This window comes from Pristis pectinata, chromosome 3 (genome assembly GCF_009764475.1).
Source record: "Pristis pectinata isolate sPriPec2 chromosome 3, sPriPec2.1.pri, whole genome shotgun sequence".
NCBI classification, from domain to species: domain Eukaryota; kingdom Metazoa; phylum Chordata; class Chondrichthyes; order Rhinopristiformes; family Pristidae; genus Pristis; species Pristis pectinata.
Genome location: NC_067407.1, coordinates 49223823 through 49246042, shown reverse-complemented (window position 1 = coordinate 49246042; position 22220 = coordinate 49223823). Strand labels below are relative to the sequence as shown.

Sequence of the window (22220 nt, the reverse complement as noted above, 5' to 3'; positions counted from 1 at the left end):
AATTTTATTCCCATGTTTCATTCTTAGGAAGAGTTTGACAAGCTGCTAATAAAGTATGCAGAAGCAGAAAATACCATTGATCAGTTGCGGTTTGGTGGTAAGGTAAGTGCATTAGTTTTAGCAACAATATTTAGGTCCGTTCTTTCTAACAATATATGAAATGAACACCAAAAATTACACCGACTGAGTTGAGCCTTTGTCAAAGATCTTGCACTGAGTTTACTAATAAATCATAATTCATTCTTGCATTCATGATTTCTTATGTATGAGTTTCAGCAGAGCAAGAATTAGGAAAGTAGCAAAGACTCAAATTAGGCTATGAAAGGAAAATGTAAATTATACAACTTTTGTTGGGGGTGCAGACTGTTAAATAAATTTATAAGATTCAATATGTATAATTCAGGTCCGTGACTTATAGTGTTCATCTCCTATACCTATACTTGGTTAATGCCAAAAAGCCGTAGGCAATACTTGACTGTTTTGAAATAAAACAATAAAAAAAGGAACTGCTGAGTATTCCCAAGATTTTGTATTTTTGTTTTAGATTTCCAGCATCTACAGTATTTTGATTTTGAATCTTTTGATCCCTCGTGGGATGAATTCCATCAAGCATCTTACTAATTGTTGGTTATGGAATTTCAGATTTCATTGTTGATTTTACTTGGATATAAGTAAAATATGTGGTGGCTCTGAATTGCCTTGTAATCCCAAAGTTGCATATTCTGCAAATTTAATAATTTTGAATTGGTAGGACAATCTATTGTTCTGATTAAAGACAACTAACAATATGTTTTGTGCAGAAAACCTTCTTTATATAATTGTAAACTACTTCTCTAGGGACATTGAGATTGAAGGTTCCATTAAGCATTTCAGATACACAATATTATGTTCTCATGTACAAAAGTGCCACAAAGAGCAAATGAAATAAAGTTATTGTAAGCTATTGCTGTTTTGAATCCAGACAGCTTCCTTGCTCTTTTTCTAATATTTAATTTCAAAGACATTTTGACAAACAAGGCAATGGGACATCAGTACATAGCTATTTAGACAGCATTAAGTCTAGGACTTCCATGCCTGCTACCTCAAGTGCAAAAGTGCAGGACTTACTTGGAAAGCATCTGTCAGTTTGCTCCACTGTTGGAATGCACACTGAGTATCACCTCTCAGATCCTCTGGGGATTATAGGATTGTGGACATGAGGCAACAGGATAGTGAAGTTTAATTTTCAAAATTATTTTTGGTTTGCTTAATGCTTTTACTTATGTGTTTAGGTAACTTCTATTTTGTAAAAGAAATGTGAGTAATTTTTAGATTTAAAAATGATGTACTTCAATTTTAATAGTTTTGAAATGCCTCTTCTGACAAAGCCATTTATTAAAAAATGGAAATGCATCACAGCTTTGACAATCAGCAAAGCTGGGAGCAGGATTTGCTGGATGCCAAAACTTTCAGTGGCATTTCAAGGCAGGGCTTCTTCGCTGTGGCATGGGAGGTCCTACTGCAATGAGACCACCTTTGGAGGCTTGGATACTTCATGCCTGCAAGTATCGTCATGGAAAACCCGAAGTGATGATTCAAGCAAAGAGGGGGAGGATAGGGGAACAGAATAACCCAAAAAGATCTCTTCAAATACTTTCTAAGCTATTAACTTTCTTAGTTTAATGTGGTAACCTAATGGAAGGTTTGATCTTACTTTTTCACCATAATTAGCATTTGATCTCTTTAAAATAATTGGGAACATTTCCAAAATGACCATAACAACATACAGATGAAGGCATTGATTTAGTTGATCATGTGCCATCACTAATCAGACTTGCTGGGATTGTCAGGTCATGTGTTTGCCGATGCTATAAATGGCAAGAAACAAGATGCTAAATTACAATTTAAATCTGAAGTTGGTTGTAACACAGATCTGAAGTGTAATGGTGTGAGAATCTTTCATTCTCTATCTGCCACAACCAACTCGGAGAAGCGAGTGTAGATTCACATCACAAACAGAATACAACTATTAATTTGAGACTAGCAAGTGCAGTACACACAGAGGCTCAATGTTGCTAACATAAAATGTTAATTTTAACTTTTTATTCTTATATTAGGTAACTGTAACTTCTGATTTATCCAAATCAAGTCAAATGATTCATTCTGGAATTTTGTCATCACCTTGTCAATTAACTATTATGACAAGTTCACAGCAACCCAGAGCTGAGTCGGTATGCACCACTGAATCAGTCACATTCTTCCCTTTAGGTAAATAAATAATCTCTTGAACATGGAATGGTATTATATACCTTTTAGACTTATTCATAGGAAATGTTGTTGAATGGATAGAGTAAGCATGTAATCACGTTTGCATTTAACTAGTTGCTATATCTCATAATTGCAAAACGTCTGTTTTAAGTAATTTCAAATTTTCAGTTTGATCTTTTACCCTCTATGACGAAGGTATTGCTAATACCTTTATTATGTAAACTGACTGTACTAATTACTTTAAAGAACTCTCAAGTAAAGTTTGCTGTACTCCCTCTAACAAGGCTTCAGAAATGGAGAGCTCAGCTTTATGCTGTTCAAGGACCTATATATCTTATTAAATAATACTTTCTTACTCTTGCTTAAAGGTGCATTTCTAACATGTTTGAGTTGGTTCCATTCAAAAGTAGCCAAATACGTATAAAGCTGACTGAAATATGATATTCTGACACACTACAGAAGTGATTACATGTTAAAGTGGACTTCATAAGCTGTAAAACATTTGAAACCTTCCAGGATCATGAAGGGTGTTACAAAACTGTGTGACTTTTTTACCTTTAGATTTAATGGGAACTTATGAATATATTGCAAACCTTAAAGATTACAGAACTAAACTCAGAATTTTATTTTTGGCAGAATCAACACATAACAACTATCCCATGTCATTATCAGTAACTTCTGCTGGATCTAAACCAGATTCTTGCCAGCCTATTTCCGAATTTTACAAGGCAACAGGAGAACAAATGGCTCAGAAGCTAAATAACCATATTGAGTATTTTAAACATAAGGTAATTATTTAACTGGAACATAGCACTGCAAACTATTTAACATTGGCTACAAATACAGGATGAGAAGAACACTCTAAATATAACGTGAAGGTACTTCTGAAATTCTATATAAATCAAGTTTAAATACATTATTGGTTAATTTAAGTAGATTAATAACATAATAGTAAACAGGTAATTAAAAAAAAAGGAATATCAATATTTGATGTGGCTAATTTAGTAACATTGCTTAAATATGACAGAAGCTACTCAGAAATTCTACTGTTTTAAATTGCAATGTTTTTAATCCCACCCTAATGCAATATAACAGAACTTTACATACAAGCTCTACTATGTTATTTGTGAAAATTCACGTGAAGCAAGCAGTGGTAGCAGTTGAGCTACCATTATGGTTTCATACTGGAAAAAAATTGCATTCCCCTGTACTGTTCATGCAGTACCAAAAACAAAAATGGCAAGAACGCATTTCAATGTATGTCCAGTGAATGGAGCAAACAAGTTGCTGAATAGATTTCAGGTGAAAGTTTTATATAGTGCAATTTCGCAACGTTTTCACCTTGCTTAGCACTTCTGCTAAGTATGGAGTTGGAGCAAAATCAACTTCAAAAGTTTTTAAAGCAGAGACTGGTCATTATATTAAAGCAACAACACAATATGGTACAACAATGGCCATTAAAATTTTAACTGAGGTGGACTATTCGTTTTTGGGCAAAGTGATAATTAAATATGATAAAGTGCTACAAAATGAGTGTTCAGTGGCTTGTACTACAATGACACTTTCACCGAACTATACAGAAGGATGGGCCTTGCACTCAATACCCACAAGACCCAGATCATCTACCAAACTTCTCCCACTGCACCACAATGCCCTCCAACAACAAAGGTTCATAGCAAGAACATAAACCACTTTGCATAACTTAGAAGTCACTGCTTGGTGAAGGCAGACATGGATGGTGAAATTTATCACAGCCTTCTTTGCTCCAGCACAGCTTTTAGTCACTTGAGGAAAAGGATATCTGAAGATCTAGACTTCATGATCTACCCTGCCCACCTAAATACTTCTGGAACCTGGATTAACTACAGCAGACAACTCAAGGCACTGGAAAAATACCACCAATGTTACAAATCTTCCAGATTCCCTGGAAGTACAAAGGAACCAACATCAGTATCCTCTTTCTGGTCAACATCCCCAGTGTTGAGGTTTTAGTTACATTCATTCAGTTATGTTAGGCAGGCCACATTGTTTGCAAAGCCCTACACCAGAATCCTGAACTATTCACTCTACTCTGAGCTCTGTCATGGAAAGAGATTACCAGGTGGAGAGAGAAAAAATTAAGGATGTCCTCATTGCCTCCGTGAAGGAATGCAACATTCAATTGAGAACTACTGATTCCTGATATCCTCTGGCTCATGACAACCCAAATTGTACAAGGAGCATTCAGAATGGAATTGAGAACCTTGAGGCCATGCATTGGGAGCAGATGAGGATTGGCTTAAGCAGTGGTAAGAGCATACTACTCCATAAACTACACTCTGCCCCATTTGTGGAAGAGTCTGTGGTTCCCCATTGGGCTCATTAGAACCCGCAAAACAGAATGGAAGTAGGTCAGCTTTGATCCCAAGGGGACTGCATAAGAAGGAGAAGAAACACTACCACTGTCTTGTGTTGCATGTAGAGTGAGCTAATGGCTTTAAATTTCAAAAGGCATCAGTTTACAATGACTGTCTCCTTTCACTTCCTTTTCTAAAATGAATTGCTTTGAGACTGGAAACCTACACTAAAATAAATTTGTAATTGTAATCTTCATAACATGTCCATGTTTACATTGACTAAAGTATCAAATATTATTACAGTATTTGGCCTATCTTAAACATTTGTTGCTTTGGTTGCTGTAGATGCTTGTATTTTGTTCATCACAGTGGTTTCCATAGTCACTTGAAGCCTTCCTGTTGTGATATTGAATAGTCTTTGAAATATATATGCACTTATTGTTTATTCCTTCCTTGATTGACATCTGACACTAAAGTCTGGGGAAAATATCTGAGTTATATTTTAAAAATTAAATTTCAGTGTAGGTGGATTAAACAGTAAGTTACATTGAACAAATTAACTTATTCATGCTGACAAATATATAAAAGGAGACACAAAAGCAAGGAGCACAATCTCCTTTAAATGATATATTAGCATATCGGCCTTCCCCAGGCAAAGAACTGGTTCGGTTTTTTACAGATGTCCATCAGTCAATTTTGTCCTTATGTCAGAAAATAACAAACTTAAATTGTTTTGTATGCCCTGAATAAGAAAATTATGCCTGATATCTTACGGACTCAATTGCAATTTTAACAGTTGGTCAAGCAGAAAACGTAATATAGCTTTCTTACCTGCGTGGACAACACAAAGTACTAAAACCTGTTTTGAACATTTAACATAACAAGATTTTATTTTAATAAGTAACAAATCTATTGCTATGTATTTTATATACTTCATCTATTCCTTTATATGGCATTCAAAGAAGTTGTGCCATTTGAAATGTAATGCAATACTCAATGAGCTGTCTATAGTGCATTGCCATTACCTTTATTTCTTCTTAGAAGCTGACCAAAGCAAGGTACTTTCAATATGTTGGAGTGCAGGTTTTAACGTAGCCAAAAATGTTTTGTGGTAAAATACCCTGCTAATGTGAAGCAATTATATTTTTCAATTATGTAGTTGATCAATAAATTAGGAACTGAATATTTGGGTGAGGATGGATATCTTTGTACATATATTTTGAAATATACAGAAATCCTGGATCATTCCTTTGAGTTAATGGTTTATTGTATGATTTTTTTAAAATTTCCTGTAGGTTGAAGACTTCAAGAACTACTTGAATTCGAAATTGATTCCCGTGGAAGATAAACAACAGGTTAATGTCTTTAATAGCCATTTTACAATATTTTGGAATAATAAGTACTTTGATAATCAGAAGAAGAGGACTATTTGCCACAGCTTGTTAACAGAAACACAGTAATACTTTTCCAAATTTTATTTGATGTTGCACACCATGAAGAATATTGGAATTGTTATCTTAATAAAACACATTTAGCGATATTCTAAGAATCATGTATTTATATTCTACTGAATTCACTTCAGTTACAAGTAAATTTGTATTAATTTAAATTAAATAAATTCTCCTAAAGTACATTTGTTCTTGGCAATGCATGTCAAAAAACATGAGCACAATAGTCTACCAATAGGTGTATTATTTTTATCCAGTAACACAGCATAAATGGAGCCACAAATCATGAGATATGGTCCACAATATTCTCTAGCGTTATAAAACATCACACGTGGCGAATATGAGGATAAAGAAAGTCTGCTTCTCTTTCTCACCCTGTGGAAATAACCCAAGGTCTTTACTGTTACGTACCAGCAACAGAAGAAACACACCGAGTCATATCTAAGTGTTAGAAACTATTTTATTAATAACTACTTGTAATAATAAGAAAAGTAAAAATATTAGATATTAAACATTAACCCCAAAACTAAACTCGAAGTATATGTGTGGCAAATTCCCAAACTCCAAGTCCAGGAATAGTTCTCAAAGTTCAGTTCAGCAAGTCATAAGGTGAAACGTGAGCAAAGGCTTTTGCAAAACCGCCGTTGACTGAAGAGGAAATGTGGAGAGAATATAGAGAGAATTTACGAAATCCACATGTTCCACGATGGAACCCATATGACACCTCAGTCACTGATGATCTCCATTGCTTTGTTCCAAAGTATCTGCCACCCCGAAAGGCATTCGAGACGTGACCGTCCACAGAAATACCTGTTTCCCTCTACAGGTTAACGACAAAGTGGACTCCACTGGATTGTTCCAATAATCCATAGGTGGATTGTAGTGACAGACACAGTTATTGTTCTTCATCCATTGATACAGAGACCAGTAGTCAGTCTCTCTCTGTCTCTCTGTCTCTCTCTGACTGACTCCCTGAACAATAAAAGTCAACACATTGTTATCTTGCTGTTGTCGTGATGATGCCACACACATACTACTCTACTGTACTATATTTTAAGGGGATAGTCACCAAATAGCAACCTAATCTGTAACATTACATACTGAAATGAGAGTCATGGTCTCTATCATATGTACAAATTTTAATTGTGAATTTCCACACAACAGGAATTCAAGGAACTGAGAGATGGCCTAGACAAACTAGAAAGGATCTACATTGCAACTAAAGATGAGCACCGTAATTTACAGCATCGCTGCTATTTGGAAAAAAGTACTACTGTTGGGGAGTTTGACCCAGATAGGTTAGATATAAATAGATGGGGTTTGGCACTCACACATATGTTCTCTAATGAGTTAATTATGATTTTAACAAAATTCCATGTCATTATAACGATTATGATTATAATTTTTGTTTGGAAGGGAGGATCAATTTCAAGCTTATTCAAGTAACTAATTTGAATTGGACATCATTATAAGCATTGCAAGTGAATCACAGATATTGTTAGAGCCGATCATATTTAAATTTGTCTTTTATGTAGTCTTTCTCTACCTATAAATTTGTTTGTAATGAATGCAGGGACTCATGTTATAGAGAAATTACTGTTGTGTAGAATACTATCTAGAACCATTCATGATTTTAAATATCCATACCCACATGTTTTTTTAGTCCATTCAACTAAGTCCATCATCCCTGGAATCATTCTACTAAATTTCCTTTGCATCCTTCCAAGTCCTTCACATCTTTCCTAAAGCACATTTCCCCAAAGTAGACAACTAGATAAAATAGTGATTTATACAGGCTTATCATGAGTTCCTTGATCTTGTACACTATGCCCCAATTCATGAAGCAAAATCCCAAATGCTAAATGCTTTTTAACTACTTTTTCCAATTTTCCCATCACTTTCAACAATTAAAGTATCTATAATGGACATATGTACCTATAGGCCCAGATCTCTCTGTTCCTATACTTCCCAGTTTACATTGCCTTTCCTTATACTTCATGCTACAATCTAACATTTAAGGCTTTCCTGTGTCTAACTTGCATCATCCATATGTCCACCAGCCTATGTGTATCCTCTCAAAGTCTATTAATATCCCTCTCACAGTCTACTACACTTCCACAGTTTGTACTGTGCAAGTTTGGAAATTGTGTCCTGAACATCCAAATCTAAGCCATTATATATATATATATATATATAATAAAACAATGGTCATAGTAGTGACTCCTGGAGAACACTACATAGAGTACTGCATACTCCCCTCCTGTATGAGAAAAAAACAAACATTCACTTCTACTCTTTGCTTCCTATTATTTACTCAATTTTCTATTCACAATGCTACTGGCCCTTTGCCACAGTTCTGATGACAATCCAATCACATAGCACCCCAGAACCAGACTGAATCCTACTACCAAGTTGTCCTGAAAGTTAACTCCATTTAAAGTTTTAGTGACAATATCGTGCAGAATCAAATTTAATTCATATGAACATAATCAGTTAATATTTTTGCTCATGGCAATTGAACTGTGTACTAGAGGGTTTTTTTAGAAATTATCCACAGGGTATATAGTTATTTTAATATTATATCAATCATCTAGAATCATATAATTGTATAGCACGGAAAGGGCTCTTTCAGCCCATCTCGTCATGCTGACTGTGATGCCTATCTACACTAACCCATTTGCCCCCATTAGGTCCTTATCCCTCTAAGCCTTTCCTATCCAGGTACCTGTCTAAATGCCTTTTAAATATTGTAATTGTATCTGCCTCTACCACCTCCTCTGACAACTTGCTTCAGATATCCACCACCCTCTATGTGAAAAACTTGCCCCTCAGATCTCCTTTAAATTTCTTACCTCTCACCTTTAACTTGTGTCCTCTAGTTCGAGACTCCCTTGCCCTAGGGAAAAAAATTCTTACTATCTATCCCATCTATGCCCTTTATAATTTAATAAACTTCTATAAGGTCACATCTCAGGATCCTCTTTTTCAGTGAGAATAAACCCAACCTATCTAATCTCTCCATTCCAAGCAACATCCTGGTGAATTTATTATGCATTCTGTCAATTGCTACAACATCCTTCCTGCAGTGTGGTGACCAGAACTGTACACAATACTATTAGTGTGATCTAACCAATGTTTTGTACAGCTGTAACATGACATCCCAGCTTTAGTACTCAGTGTCTCGGCTTTTGAAGGCAAGCAAATGCCTTTTTCACTACCCTTTCCACCTGTGTCACCACTTTCAGGGAGCTATGGACTTGTACCCCAAGGTCTCTGCACGTCATGCTCCCTGCCATTTACTCTCTGTGTCTACCAGAATTGACTTCCCAAAGTGCATTACCTCACAGTTGTCTGGATTAAATTCCATCCGCCATTGCTCTGCCCAACTTTCCAGCTGATCTATGTCCCACTGTATCATTAGACAACCTTCTTTGCTACCTATGAATCTACTAATTTTTGTGTTGTCTGCAAATGTCCAAATATTTTTGAAGCACAAATGAAAGTATATTTTACGTATCAAAACAAGTTTACCTTAGGTTCAATCCCAAACCATTCTGGTACCATGGAAGTCTCTTTAGTTTCAAGTTCCTTTGTGAAAATTACAATCAGGAACCTAAAGGGATAATTATACAGCAGAAAACTGCATTTAAATTGTCAACCTTACTCAGAAAGGATAACTGATGGGGAAAACAGCGCACCAGTGCTGTCAAGCGCATAGATTAACTCAACTTTTCTTTAATCTCCAGAGAAATTGAAGGAGAAATATTTAGAATAGGAATGGTACTGGAAAATATAAAAGACGAAATTGATGAAGATATTTGCAATCAATCAAGCTTACACAGTTCCATCTTTACACCTACTCCACTCTCCATCCCCAAGTTGTCTGCAAGACATGCAGTTTATTCTGAGGTAAATATGTTGTTAAAACCTCTTGTTATTCAGAAGGCGAGGAACTTAAATTCACATAGTCTTGTAAATATGTCCCCACAAATTATTTAAGTAAGATTAAGACTTCAACATATATTAATGTAATAAAAATATCTGATTCATTTTTTTTGGAAAAGAAAATCAGTTTTGGCTCTTTAATGCCAGAGTTTATTTATTAAATAAATATTGCAAACTTGATGGGTCCTGTGGAAACACAAGAGACTGCAGATGCTGGAATCTGGAGCAATACACAAGAAAAGTTGGAGGAACTCAGCAGGTCAGCATCTATTGGAGGGAAATGGGCAGTTGACATTTTGGGTCGGGACCCTTCATCTGGACTGCCCAGTCCAAATGTAGGGTCTCACCCTGAAACATCGACTGTTCATTTCCCTCCATAGATGCTGCCTGACCTGCTAAGTTCCTCCAGCTCTTTTTGATGGGTCCTGTGACATTTTCATCACTCCTCGTTTTTTAAGAGATAGAATCAAAGCCAGAAAGGCTTTCGGGTTTGCACTATATTTGAGTCATCTTAAACTGGAGTAATAAAACTATTGCAATGTCATTTTCTTTACTAAAGATCAGGCATTTTACCTTTTTAACATTAAAGGGTTCCATGACTGCCATTACCCAAGAAGGACCAAGGGAAGCACACGAGGGCAGCTTACTCAATGATGAAAGTGCAACACAGAAAATTGTTCAAATGCAGACAATGACAAATGAGAACAATAAGTCACCCTTACTAAAAGATACATACAGTCTCACCTCACAAAGGTAAATAATAGTTTATTTTTTAAAATGCAATATGCCATTTGTTACATTAATGTGGTTATTAATTAAAGCAAGGATGAAGTTATGAACAAACATACAGAGGAGATGTAGTGTTTACACAGAGAAAGAATAGGATCTGTGTAAGCATAGTGGAAATACAGTCAATTAATGTTTTCAAAGGGGAATTAGATAGGCACTTATGGAAAAATGATTTGCAGGACTCTGGGGTATGAACAGGGGAGTGAGACTTTTTCTCTGCCGTAATGATGTGATGATTATGGGTATCACTGTAAAAGGAAGCATAAAACTGTACAGGGATATCAGTTGAGTAAATGGCCAAAACTAGTAAATGGTTGTCCGTATAGGGAGATTTATTTTATATCTAAAATAAATGACGATAAGCTAGAAACAGTGGTAGTCTAAAAAGATTTTAGGATCAATATATATTTGGATCATAAACATGGGAGGGATCTTGTGCATGAATCAAAAAAGTTAGCAGGCAGCAAATACAGTAAAACTTTAATAACTACAATCTCTTTGTTCAGAAATTCCAATGGCTTGGCATTTGGCTCACCGGATGCTGGTTCCCACAGTCCCTTGACACTGACACAGGTCCTGTTTCCATGCTCCTTTAAACTCACTGGAGCCCTGTTTCCCTATTTTGCTAGAAAATTTAATATATTGCTCTGCAACATCTTTTAAAAAAAAACAAACTAAAAGTGCAATGAGGTATTAATTGGAATAACATCCAATAGTCTGGAAAATTTACCAGTCCAGCATCACCAAAATTCTGAGATTAACAGCTTTACTGTGGTTAGGAAAGCAAACGGCCTATTGGCCTTTCTTGCACAGGGGTTGGAGTTTAGAAATAGGGAAGTATTGTAATAATTGATCAGTGTGTTAGTGAGGTCACACCTGGAGTACTATGCAAAGTTTTGGTACCCTTCTTTCAAAAAAGCTATACAAGCAACACAGGAAGACCTAAAGAGATTCACTAGGCTAATTCTTGGGATGGGAGGGGAATCCTATCATGAGCAGCTTAGGAAGTTGGATCTGTATTCTTTGGAGTTTAGAAGAATGAGGGCTGATCTTATAGAAATATACAAGACCCTAAGGAGGCATGACAGGGTAGATGTTGACATGTTTCCAATTGTGTGTGGGTCTCCGATGTCGCAACATAATTATAAGATAAGGGGAAAGGGAGTCATTTAAAACTGAGGTGTGTAGGAATTCCTTCTTGCAGAGGATGGTGAATCTCTGGAATTCTCTACCCTCTGGTATTTAAAGAGGAGATAGATAAATTTTTGAAATATTAGGGAATTAATGGCTATGAGGAACTGCTGCTGAAGAGGAGTTGAGGAATGGAGCAGATCAGCAATTTATCATATTGAATGGCAGGGCAGGCTTGAGGGTTGGCCTACTCCTGCTACTTTCTTGTGTTCCTTTGATTTGAAAAGGGTTTTTAAGATATCAAGGGAGATTGATGTAGCACATGGAGAGGACCTAGGAGTAAGGGTACAGCCTAACATGTAAAAAGGATGTAGTTGGAATTTTCTTCAGTGCAGGGTGAATTGCTAATTTAAAGACTGAGATTGATGGATTTCTGTTAAACAGAGGTGTTAATTATATACGGTTAGAACACAGAACAAACTCAGTGCATGGCAGAACAATTCCTGAGGCTGATTGGCCTTCTTCTATTTAGACCTCCATATGGAACAAAAGAGTTAAATTTCTTCAGAGATTAGTTCCTGGTGATTATTTTGTTAAGCCTCTGACTCCCCACCTCTCTACAGTTCACATGCATTTTCAATTTCCTGAGTAAGACCTGAATACATATTTCAAGATGTCAGATTTCTTAATGGCTGACGGTAAAATAAACAGCAATCTTTGGGTGCCTGTCTAACCTAAACAAACATTTGAAAGTGAAGTTTGTGGTTCTATCTTGGAACCAAGAGCAAATAACAATGAAAAATAAATGAAGCAGGATCTTAGAACAATGAGTAAAATCTACAAACTAAAATTTACAAATTTATACTGTTAGGTACTGTTATATATTTGCAAAGAAACATACTAAATTTATATTTGGATTGTAAGTATTTAAACACCTTAGTATGAGAAATGAAAAATTTTTTTTTGTTATTTTTCTTTAATCTGTATTTTCTTAAAGTTGATCTGCAGTTTAACGAACCAATTGTGTAAGTTCAAGCTTTAAATTCAAAATTGTTAAATTAATATGCCATTTGTTGATAACATCTTTACAATAAATTCCCACACTGCTACGTGATAAATCAGTTACTCAATAAGTGATTGATTTATCAGGAATAGACTGCAGTGCCTAGAAATTGAATCATCAAGTGCAACATTTTTATATCTTAGCAATTCAATTTCAATGCAAAATAAAACATAAAAGAAAATTGTGGACATTCAGCAAGTTGCTCAAAGCCTGTGATTTTACTTCCAGGCCCTCTATGCATTGGACAAACTAATCTCAAAGCAGTTCGGACATGCACATCTAATGTTATGTACTGCACAGGTGGATTTTCATCCATCATGCATGCCATATGCACTCACACAGAAAAATGTCTTTGCAGTGTTTGTCAGACCTTGCTTCAGCTTTAATTATAAGGGAGCTGCCTCAGCATATCCTATCCAATGGAATCCAGCACCATCACCCACTGTCCAACCCTAATAATTCCTGGCAGCAGAGCAGTTACAATTATGCCCTCTGCTATCCTGCTGACCAAACCCACATACCAACCTCCCAGCTAGACCAGTCCACCAACCTTTTGGCCCAACCTTCTAATCTTCGGTCACTTGCTTGACCAGTCAGCCAGCCTGGCAAAGCATTGCAGTGGGATGCCTGGAGATGGAAGGGAAAGCTTTTCCTAGTGGAAGCCCTATTCTGTAGCGCACAATGCCTTGAGCCACTGGAATTTTCCAGCAGTGAATGCACAAGCAAAATATTCATGCAAGAACAGTTCAATCCACCTAAACTAGCACCTGATATACGTCTGTTATTCCCAGAGATGCAGGAACTTGTTAATCACATGCAAAAAGACATAATAGAGTTATACAGCACAGAAACAGGCCCTTTGGCCCAACTGGTCCATACTGAGCAAGATTCCCCATCCAAGCTAGTACCATTTGCCAGTGTTTGGCCCATAACCTTCTAAACCTTTCCAATCCATGTACCTGTCCAATAGTCTTTTAAAAATTGTCATTGTACCTGCCTCAACCACCTCCTCTGGCAGCTGATTCCACATACACACTACCCTTTCTGTAAAAAAAAAGTTGCCCCTCAAGTTCCTATTAAATCTTTCCCCTCTCATCTTAAATTTATGCCCCTCTAGTTCTTGATTCCCCAACTCTGGGGGAAAAAGACTGAGTGCATTCACCCTATCTATGTGCCTCATGATTTTGTACACCTCTATAAGAACACCTCTCAGTCTCCTATGCTCCAAGGAATAAAATCCTAGCCTATCTAACCTCTCCCTATAACTTAGTCCCTCAAGTCCTGGCAGCATCCTTGTAAATCTTTTCTGCACTCTTTTCAGTTTAAAAACATCTTTCCTATAGCAGGACAACCAAAACTGAACACAATACAGCCTCACCAGTATCTTGTACAACTTCACCATGACCTCCCAACTTTTATACTCAATGCCCTGACTTATGAAGGCTAGCATGCCAAAAACCTTCTTCACCACCCTGTCTACTTGTGACTCCACTTTCAGTGAACCACATACTTGTACTCCAAGGTCCCTCTGTTCTACAACACTCCCCAGGGTCCTGCCATTCACTGTGAAAGTCCTACCTGGATTTGACTTTCCAAAATGCAACACCTCGCACTTATCAGAATTAAACTCCGTTTGTCATTCCTCAGCCCACTTACTCAGCTGATCAAGATTCCCCTGTAATTTTTGATGACCTTCTTCATTGTCCACTATACCACCTATTTTAGTGTCATCTGCAGACTTACTAACCATGGCCTGTACATTCATATCCAAATAATTGATGTGGATGACAAACAACAATGGGCCCAGCACCAACCCCTGAGGCACACCACTAGTCATGGGCCTCCAATCCGAGAAACAACCTTCTACTATCACCCTCTGCTTTATACCATCAAGCCAATTGTGTAGCCAATTAACCAGCTCTCCCTGGATTCCATGCCAGAGCAGCCTACCATGTGGAACCTTAGTAACTCACCTACTACAGATGTTAGACTTACTTATCTATCGTTCCCAGGTTTTTCTTTGCCGCCCTTCTTAAACATTCGCTACCCTCCAGTCTACCGGCATGTCATCCATGACTAACAATGATGCAAACATCTCAGCCAGTGCTCCCGCAATTTCTTCTCAAGCCTCCCACAGTGTTCTTGGATATACATGGTCAGGCCTTGGAGATTTGTCTACCTTCATACCTTTTAAGGCATCCAGCGCCTCCTCTACTGTAATGCGGACTGTCCCCAAGACCTTCCCATTTACTTTTCCTACTTCTGAAGTTTTCATGTCTTTCTCCATGGTAAAAACAGGAGAAATATTCAGTAAGGACCTTTCCCATCTCCTGTGGCTCCACACAAAGGCATCCCCTTTGGTCTTTGAGGGGCCCTATTCCCTCTCTAGTCAATCTTTTTCCCTTAGTATAAAATCTCCTTGGATTTTCCTTAATCTTCTTTGCCAGAGCTATCTCATGCCCCTTTTTTGCTTTCCTGATTTCGTCCTTGAGTACCTTTCTGCCTTCCTGGAATCTGGAAAAGGAAATGATTGGAACTTCATTCTGCCTTTGAAACTCTGATGAAACAAAACAGCATTCTTTTCATTCTGTAGCAGGTTAAAGTTTGAAATGGCAAGTCTCAATAACAACTGAAGGTGCCTGAAGAAAAATAACCGACAGAAGGATGCAGAGCCACAGCATTTAAAAATAGAACTATATCTCCAAGAAAATTGCACTGGTTAGTTATGGCCCAATAGCCCTAATGTATGAAAACATGGTCACAATTTCAAAGTTTCTGCAGGAACCACTTTCTGAAACAGTTCATCTAAGGCCATCTTGCGTAACAAATGGGTTCCATTTTTACAAATGTCCATAAATCAATTTTGTCAGTAAATTGGAAAATACACAAAAAAAATCACTCGATTATCGTAACTATACCTCCACTGCATTGTAATGAATGGCATGAAAAGCACAAAAGACTGACAAGAAAGAACAATTACTAAAAGTCGAGAGAGGAAACTTATTCTGCCAATGGTAGGAACAAACACATGTACATATGTTGGACTTTTGAACTTGATGATATGGGAGCTCTTTCGTATGTAAGGATATCCATAAGTCAGGCATTTGTAACCCGGGGACGGTCTGTATATAGATAACAAATACTTAAGTACCCCAATATCATGTTCATTCATCTTTCTTTGTCCATTATAGGAAATCTCCTATTGTACCAACAAAAGCCAAGAATAATATTAATTCTTCAGTATATCTTGCTGATTTATCTTTGAATGGAACTTCAGAATTACAAAACATCTCATTCCGGGGACAGGAATTAGTGAATGAATTTAAGGTGTGCATGACACAGTATGCCTTTTTTTCATAAGCATTTAAGGGTAAAGTCAGTAATCTTGTGCACACAGTGGGGAACTTTGCTGAAGGGCAGTGAGGAAGTCACAATGCAGAATTTGCCTCAGAATCCAAAGATGAATTCAGGAAATGCGAATTCCTCTAATGACTTGTATGCATTAAATATTCTATTTATCTTCATTTTCCAAGAATGTTGCTAGAAAAGAAATTCTGAGAGGCATCGCTACCATGAATAACTACCATAAAGTGCATTGGAAATCTTTGAACTTTAGAGTCATACAGCACAGGAATGGGCCTTTTGGCCCAACTGGTCCATACCAACCAAGATTCCCATTTGCCTGCATTTGACCCATATCCTTCTAAACCTTTCCTATCCATGTACCTGTCCAGGTGCCTTTTAATAAATGTTGTTAATGTACCTGCCTCAATCACTTCCTCTGGCAGGTCATTCCATATACTGACCACCCTTTAGATGAAAAAGTTGCCCCTCAGATTCCTATTAAATCTCTCCCCTCTCTCTACAGTATGAAACATATGTAAATTATTTAAAATAAACAGAAAATATAGGAAGCAGCATCACAGAGGGAGCATCTGTGAAGAGAATAGATGTTATTATTTCAATTCTAGAGTTTCCACCTGAACTGTAAGTTATTATGGATGAATAGCACTTAAATGGATGATTTTGTAGATGGACACCAACCATAACTGAGAAAGAAGGTGAATGATATACACTAAGGATTTCAAGATTGCTCTGAAGGAGCTATTAGAATGTGTGCAAGATTACCACACTATTGTTCTGCATAGAAAAGTTTATAGCATTTGTTTACCTTTTCAAATTGTGAGATCATTGAACAGGAGAATCAACCTGTGATCAATTACTGCATGTGTGGGTCCCAGTTCTCATTAAATGCATTCCTAGAGGTTTAATGGCCTCTCTCCTCTTGTCGTTTGTGTCCAATTTCATGGCACACTCCCTTCTCAGAGCCAAAATCAATGTCATGTTAATTATAATCTTCTCTTCAATTGTGACCTAGTTTAAAATGCAAATGTCTTCTAAAATAAAATATATTTAAAATGATTTTTGTGTTTAACCCATATGTAATTTTGTATATTCCACTGGTAGCAACAGATACTCTTACCTGACAGTGGGTTTGGTACATCAGAAGGCGGCAGACCTACTACTGCTACACAAACATTGGATTCTGACCAACCACAAATGGAAAGGTATTTATAGGATTCTTGAATTTGAAACCACCAAACAAAATGCAACTACATGCTCAATGTACATGGAAATAATCAACATGCTTCCTGAAAATGCTAGTATTTCTAGCATTTTTGATTAAATTTTATATTTCTAGTTCCTACAATATTTCACGTTTATATTAGAATTGAATCTATTTTGAATAAAGCTTGAATTTCATTCTTACAAACCTATAAATCTAGATTATTAAAGGGCCCCTTTTATATTGACACCCTTTCTTGCTTTCTAAAATTTAGAAAATTCTCACTATGGTTTTAATATGACTAAATAGATTTTTTTGGTGAATTCATTACTTGGTTGAAGTGATAAATGTTAATGACAGAAATGGAATTTCCCTCTCTGGTTTTGTTACCCAACTCAGTTAGAATATCAGATATCCAAGAATTTTTTTTAAGTGACTAAAACACTGTGTAAATCTAGAAAGCCAGGAAAGACCAACATGAATTTTTGGGATGATTGCCACTGTGAAGAAATCATTGGCAACTGCCAATATTTCAGATAACATTGTATATTTAAAAAAGGGTCAATCTGACCCAGTCTACTACTGACATATACCAACATCAACAATAGTTGAAATCATGACAGTTAGTCTGTAGAATACATTATTTATTAACAATTAAACAAAATAGCAGCTTGCATTGATTTCAAAGTTAAACAATCTTCCAGACCACCCTCTTGAGCACTTCTGGAAAGCGTTTGAAGCTCAGGTGAAATACAACTAAGAATAGTATCAAGAGAGACCATAATACATGTGAATGTAATTTTTTTTTATTGATAATTGAGAAACATATTGCAGTTGTGAGAGATTAGACTGATTTCTGAGATGGCAGCTATGTTGTATGAGGGGAGGTTAATCAGACTGGACCCATACTCTTTTGATTTTAGAAGAATGAAAGATGATCTCATTGAAATGTGAAAAAGTCTTATGGTGCTTGACAGGACAGATGCAGGGATATTGTTTCCTCTGACTGGGATGTCTGGAACTAGGGATTCAAAATAAAGGATCAGCCATTAAGGATTGAAATGAGAAAAATTTATTTCTTCACCCAGAGGCTATTGAATCTTTGAAAGTCTTGACCAAAGTGGACGCTTAGTCATTGAATATATTCAAGTCAGAAGTAAATAGAATTTTAGGTATAAAGGGAATCAAAGGTGAGTGGCTTGTTTCTTCTCCTATTTCTTAAGTTACTAGACGTAACATAAGAACATAGGAAAAACAATCATAAATCAGTCCTTCCAGCTTGTTCAACTTCATAATCAGGTTTTGTTAGATCTTTAGTTGAATTCCATTTACCCATCTTTGCTCCATCTAGATACTATTATCTGGTATACATCTTTCAGTCTCTATCTTGAACACGTTAATTGGTCTAGGATCCTCTTTCTGTGAGGAAAGTGAGTTCTAATCTTCATTAACATTTGCTAACAAAGTGCTTCCTGTTACATTACTGCATTACAACTCCAATTCTAACATAATACCTTTTGATCTGGTTCCACCTGAAGAGGAAATACTTTTCCAGTTACCACCCTTTGAATTGCTTTGTGTTTTATAAACAACTCAAATTGATCATACTTTGACCTGTCCTCAATGGAACATAATGCACATTTATTTAACCAAGTAAACCCTGTTATCATCCAGAGGAGTTTGCAGAGCTAATACATTTTTCCTGAGGCTTGTGTCCACAATTGAAGGCTGTATTCCAGATGAGGTCTGACCAAGGCTCTGAAAACTAAAAGCAGCAACTTTATTAAATTGCCAACCTCTTGAATTTAAAGCCAACATCTGATTAATATTTTCATTATTTGTAACTGTTGCATCACCTTTTAGTGATTTATACTCCTCCAAAGATTCCAAACTGTCACTATCAATTAAACATTCTGAGTGAAAGTGAGTACAGGATAAAGACTTCATCTTGTATTTAAGACTAACATGGATTCACTGCCTGCCAGAAGCCAGATATTCAGCGTCTTCCTAATTTCAAGCCTGATCTAACTAATTCCAACTTTCTGTACTGGCATGTCCAGCTTTCTGAGGTAGCTCATTGGTCCTTTGGATCAGTTTGGTGTTACTGAATGCTGTGTCATGGGAGGTAGAGAAAGATAGACTAATGGAGGAAAAAGCTTGGCAGCACAAGACCAACTTTGATGATGCGGGGTCATAAGCAACACTAACGAACCAACCTTGTTTGTAAATTGGAAAGGATCTTCCAGTTGGAACACCTTTGCATGCAAGGATATTACCTTGCCTCAATCCAGTTTAAAACTGCCAAAAAGCTAAATATGTAGAAAAATGATGTTTTGTAGATTACTGTAAATTAATCCTTTCCTTAAGTAAGTAACATAATTGGAAATTCTAAATTAATACATATGACATGCCAAGGTTTTAAGTAGTATATAATTAATTACATGCTAACCTTTTTAAAAACGCTTTTTCATATTCTATTCAGAAACTCAAGCCTTTGTGAACAAATGTCTTCCTCTAAGCTAAAATTACATAATGCAAACGGGGAGCCATCATCCATACACACAGATGAAAATATAAATGAAGTGGGTAATAACAAAGTAAGGCAGTTACTTCAGATGGCTGTTCCATCAGGCTGTACTGCTTCATTCAACTGGCATAAACCCATAATCGATGTAGCTGATCCTCCAGCGCAACAAGGTAATAGGGCAAAAAAGCTAATTTTTCGATTGTGATGATCAAAACTTGGTAATTTGTTTTAATGTATTATTAATTAGTCTATTTGCTGACGTTCTTGTGTACACAGTTTAAATCGACTTAATTTATCTTTATCAGATATGTAACAAAAGTATTCATAAAGCCCTATCTGTAAATGTTTCAAAAAATGCCACTTTCGCAGGCTGCATTAAGAAAACCATGTAATGCAATTTGTCAGTGGGTAAACAATAAAGTTTCCTTATCAATTTCTACAAAAATACACTGAAACAGAATTCGATTGGGTTTTGCAATGTGTAACTGGATTAACAAAAGTATATAGCTTCAAACTACCCATTGCATTTTTTTCTTTTAAGAGGATCTTACAATTACAAGTTTTTAAAAGTTTAATACACTAATACAGTAAAATAAATGAAGCTATTTCATGTTACAAATTAGTTTCATTATTGCAGTAGCAAGTATATCCTAGTTATTCGCAATATTTTCATTTTTTGTGTTGGTAGTTTACTACTCTAATCCCACTTTTATTTGAAAGATCCTGATTTTATACCTTAAAGCATGAAACTAACACTATATAAAAAAAAGTGGTGAATGAATCACATCCACTACTGTGGCAGCATAGGCAATTAGATTATTTGATCTTCCACTTAATACAAAAACAGTAATATAAAGAGGAGTGGAAAAGTGCCAAGAATCTTCAGCAACAAAATTTTCACATCCTTTATGTATGTCAGCTTTCTTCGGCAGTATATTAGCTAGCAAATTAACAACTTTTATTGCATTCTTGAACTGCAAACCAGTTGCATTGTACTTGAATTTATCATTGTAGGAGAAGCATTCCTGCAACTGGATTTTCTTACTGAGTACTCAGATGATCACATACCATTACCAAACCCTCAACAGTGCACACCTAAGATATCTCTTCAGCAGACTAAGTGTGACATAAAGAAAAATGAAAGTTTATCTCAGCCATCTTCTACAAGAAAGTAAGTGGGATTTTATCTGAATTTAAAATTCAACATGATCAACTAAGTTTACCATTAAATGGTCAGTGGCATGATATAAAATATATTTATCAATATACTTTGTACCATGCCAAATAAGTAAAAATATCAGCCACTTAAATTTTCATTTACTATAAGCATTGCTGGGTTAGTGATTCAGTTGTCCAGTATATGATAGTTAAAATAGCAGCAATTGAATTAATGTGGGAAATTTTAATTGCTTGATTGACTGAATATATATATCTTTATAATTAACTTGCTGTTTCTTGTGATCTTCAAATAAGATTCATATTGTATAGTCACATTTAGTTATAGACATGCAAAACTGAAGTATTTTCTATTGATTGTTAATATCTAAAGTATAAAAACAGGTCTGATTGCAATTATTATCTATATTTTAATGCACATAAAGACTCCCTACTAAACAAGTTAACAGACATATATCCTTTCACAGAAAAGCAAATATGTTAGTATTGTGTATTGCAGAAAGCAAGATATACATTGCATAAATTAGTTTGAGCATAGCATTCTTTGAACAAAGATTGAACTTGATGGATGTATTGTGCACAATTTGAAACTATAAGCATATTTGGGTAACTATATTTGTGTTTATTTTCTTAGAGGGACAATTCTTAAAAACTGTGCAGAAATAATTAGAATTTAATCCGGAGTTTAAGCAAGTCCTCTAACTAGAGAACACCCTGCCATGCGAAACTTAGTTACCTAAGGGTATAGTAAATTCAAAACAATGGGAGCTCAGCACAAATGCAAGAATGTATGACAGATTTCCTAGTGTGAAAAAAAAGAATCAACAGAAGTGTAATGCCATGTGGGATGGGACATGTGGAGAACTGTGCATATCACAAGATTCAGCAATGGGAATACTGGTATTTGTAATGAGCAACAATAACCTCAAATAGTCACAGTAGCGTAGCGGTCAGCATAACACTATTACAGCTCCAGTGACCCAGGTTCAAT

General features: G+C 36.1%; 1 protein-coding gene across 3 annotated transcripts in view; it reads left to right on the top strand.

Annotated features, from left to right (window-relative positions):
* The window catches only part of LOC127567730 (uncharacterized), a 50505-nt gene that overhangs the window by 13435 nt on the left and 14850 nt on the right, over nucleotides 1–22220 (top strand). For 2 of the 3 annotated variants that reach the window (XM_052010708.1, XM_052010709.1), the window contains exons 4-14: nucleotides 28–102; nucleotides 2097–2247; nucleotides 2884–3035; nucleotides 5879–5938; nucleotides 7196–7329; nucleotides 9778–9940; nucleotides 10566–10729; nucleotides 16151–16286; nucleotides 17427–17527; nucleotides 20009–20223; nucleotides 21068–21224. In XM_052010708.1, coding sequence (XP_051866668.1) covers nucleotides 28–102; nucleotides 2097–2247; nucleotides 2884–3035; nucleotides 5879–5938; nucleotides 7196–7329; nucleotides 9778–9940; nucleotides 10566–10729; nucleotides 16151–16286; nucleotides 17427–17527; nucleotides 20009–20223; nucleotides 21068–21224 — 1508 coding nt within the window. The remainder of the gene's footprint in view (nucleotides 1–27; nucleotides 103–2096; nucleotides 2248–2883; nucleotides 3036–5878; nucleotides 5939–7195; nucleotides 7330–9777; nucleotides 9941–10565; nucleotides 10730–16150; nucleotides 16287–17426; nucleotides 17528–20008; nucleotides 20224–21067; nucleotides 21225–22220) is intronic. The other variant, XM_052010711.1, reaches the window with a different exon arrangement.